Source organism: Otolemur garnettii, unplaced genomic scaffold (assembly GCF_000181295.1).
Source record: "Otolemur garnettii isolate 467f Iridium unplaced genomic scaffold, OtoGar3 scaffold00046, whole genome shotgun sequence".
Classification (NCBI taxonomy): Eukaryota; Metazoa; Chordata; class Mammalia; order Primates; family Galagidae; genus Otolemur; species Otolemur garnettii.
The window spans coordinates 10,861,744-10,863,474 of record NW_003852441.1 but is presented as its reverse complement, the minus strand read 5'-3'; the positions used below and the strand labels follow the sequence as shown (position 1 = coordinate 10,863,474).

Here is a 1,731-nt window from a genome sequence, read left to right as displayed (position 1 = left end):
ACCTGAACTTCATCATCCTTTCGGATGGGCATGGATCGAACATTGTACTTCTGTCTCAGCTCTTTGGAAAGAGGGGAAGACATAATCTTCCTGCGAATGTGGGAAGGTGCATTGAAATGTCTTTTGCGGTTCTTGCTTCGGTCCGAAGTCACAAAGGGATTGAACTTCATTTTGGCTAAATAAAAAAGTTAAGACTCTTAAATGACCAAAATCTCGCTCAATTTCCAAACAAATAACATTCATAATTTCATCTTGATAATTTAGAGAAACCATCATGTTCTGTAACTCCATCCAAAACTGCTTAAACTGGTCTATTAAATGATGCTTAAAACTTAAAAATCTGCTTTACTGGGATGTTTTCCATAACCGTTCACAGGATTAAGAGTTTTTTCCCCATCAATAACACACCTTGTTTTAGTTATAAAATTTTTTTGTTTACACCGTCCAAACTCCTTAAGTATCATGTGAAGGAGTCAAGATTGGATTTACATATCTCTGCTGAAGCAAGGCAGAGCAGACCAACAACTCAATTCTTCAAATTTGAAGTCCCGTTTTAGAAGGAGCGTCCAATGTTTACCTTTTATGGGGCTGAGTCTTAACACATTTGGGCCCTACAAAAATGAATGAATAGATGTAATCCTAGCACTATGGTAAGCCGAGGCGGATGGACTGCTTGAGCTCAGGAGTTCGAGACCAGCCTGAGCAAGACGGAGACCCTTTTCTAAAAATAGTCGGGTGCTGTGGTGGGCGCCTGCAGACCCAGCTACTTGGCAGGCTGAGGCAAGAGGATCGCCTGAGTCCCACAGTTTGAGGTTGCTGTGAGCTATGATGCCACATCACTCTACCGAGGGCGACAAAAACCAAAAAAGGAGTGAGTCAGGACCTCTATCCCAAACTTGGAGTACTGTACACCCATCTTGAGTCCCAAAAGCTTTCCAATGGGCAAGCGCAGTCTGGAAGATCCGTGAAGGTTTTACCCTGAACGCTTACCTTAGGAGACCACGCTCTAGGAAATAACACTGCCTGACTTAACTCTATAGCTTCACATCATCCCTCCCGTCAGCTCTCGTTTCTGAGTCCCCAAATCCCCTGACCCTCCATCCCTCTGCTTCACGGCGGCCTTTAAGTTAAGAAGAAAAAAGATCAAACCAATTCCAGTCCCCTTCCCTAGCTGTTATTCGGAGGCCACCGAGGTCAGCCGCCACCGTGCAAAGGACGGATGGCTGCGGATTATATGCGTTTGCCTAACAAATCCTCACCCGCTGCCTCTCAGGCGATGGCCGCAAAAGGGAAGAGAGTTATAGGCTGTTTCCGGTTCTGGATGTTCACGAGAGATCTCGCGATTCCAACGTCTCGGGGCGAGAGAGAGGCGCGGAGTTTGAACCGGGAGAGTAAACTGGAAAAGAAATTGCTGACTAGTGTCTCCTAGTGGCTCGGAGAGGAACTTCCAGGGACGGCGAAACTCCCTCCTCCAGCTTCTAGTGCCGGCCTTCGGAGGTCACGGTGCTGCTGCCGAATCCTCTGTGAAGGGCTATCACTGGGCGAAAGGCAGGAGCTGCGTAGGGTCAGACTGCGCTTGTGGGTGTTGAAGGAGTGAACAGCCTCTGTGAACCCGGTATTTGCACTCCTGGTGCGGGGCGCTGGTGGCCCCCTTAGCTCCGAAAGGGCGGGTCCTATTTGGGGCCGCCAGGTGGCGCTGTCACGTGGTACTAATCCTGGATCTCACTACAC

General features: G+C 48.4%; 1 protein-coding gene across 2 annotated transcripts in view; it reads right to left on the bottom strand.

Moving 5' to 3' along the window:
* RPL26 (ribosomal protein L26) overlaps window positions 1-1,353 on the bottom strand; it is a 9,079-nt gene extending 7,726 nt beyond the window's left edge. Inside the window, exons 1-2 of one of the 2 annotated variants that reach the window (XM_003791108.2) lie at window positions 1,260-1,353; window positions 3-175 (exon numbers count right to left, since the gene is read on the bottom strand). In XM_003791108.2, the coding sequence (XP_003791156.1) occupies window positions 3-170 (168 nt within the window). In that variant the 5' untranslated portion in view covers window positions 171-175; window positions 1,260-1,353. Of the gene's footprint in view, window positions 1-2; window positions 176-990; window positions 1,010-1,259 lie in introns of those variants that run through there. The other variant, XM_023514050.1, reaches the window with a different exon arrangement.
* Between the last annotated feature and the right edge of the window lie 378 nt (window positions 1,354-1,731).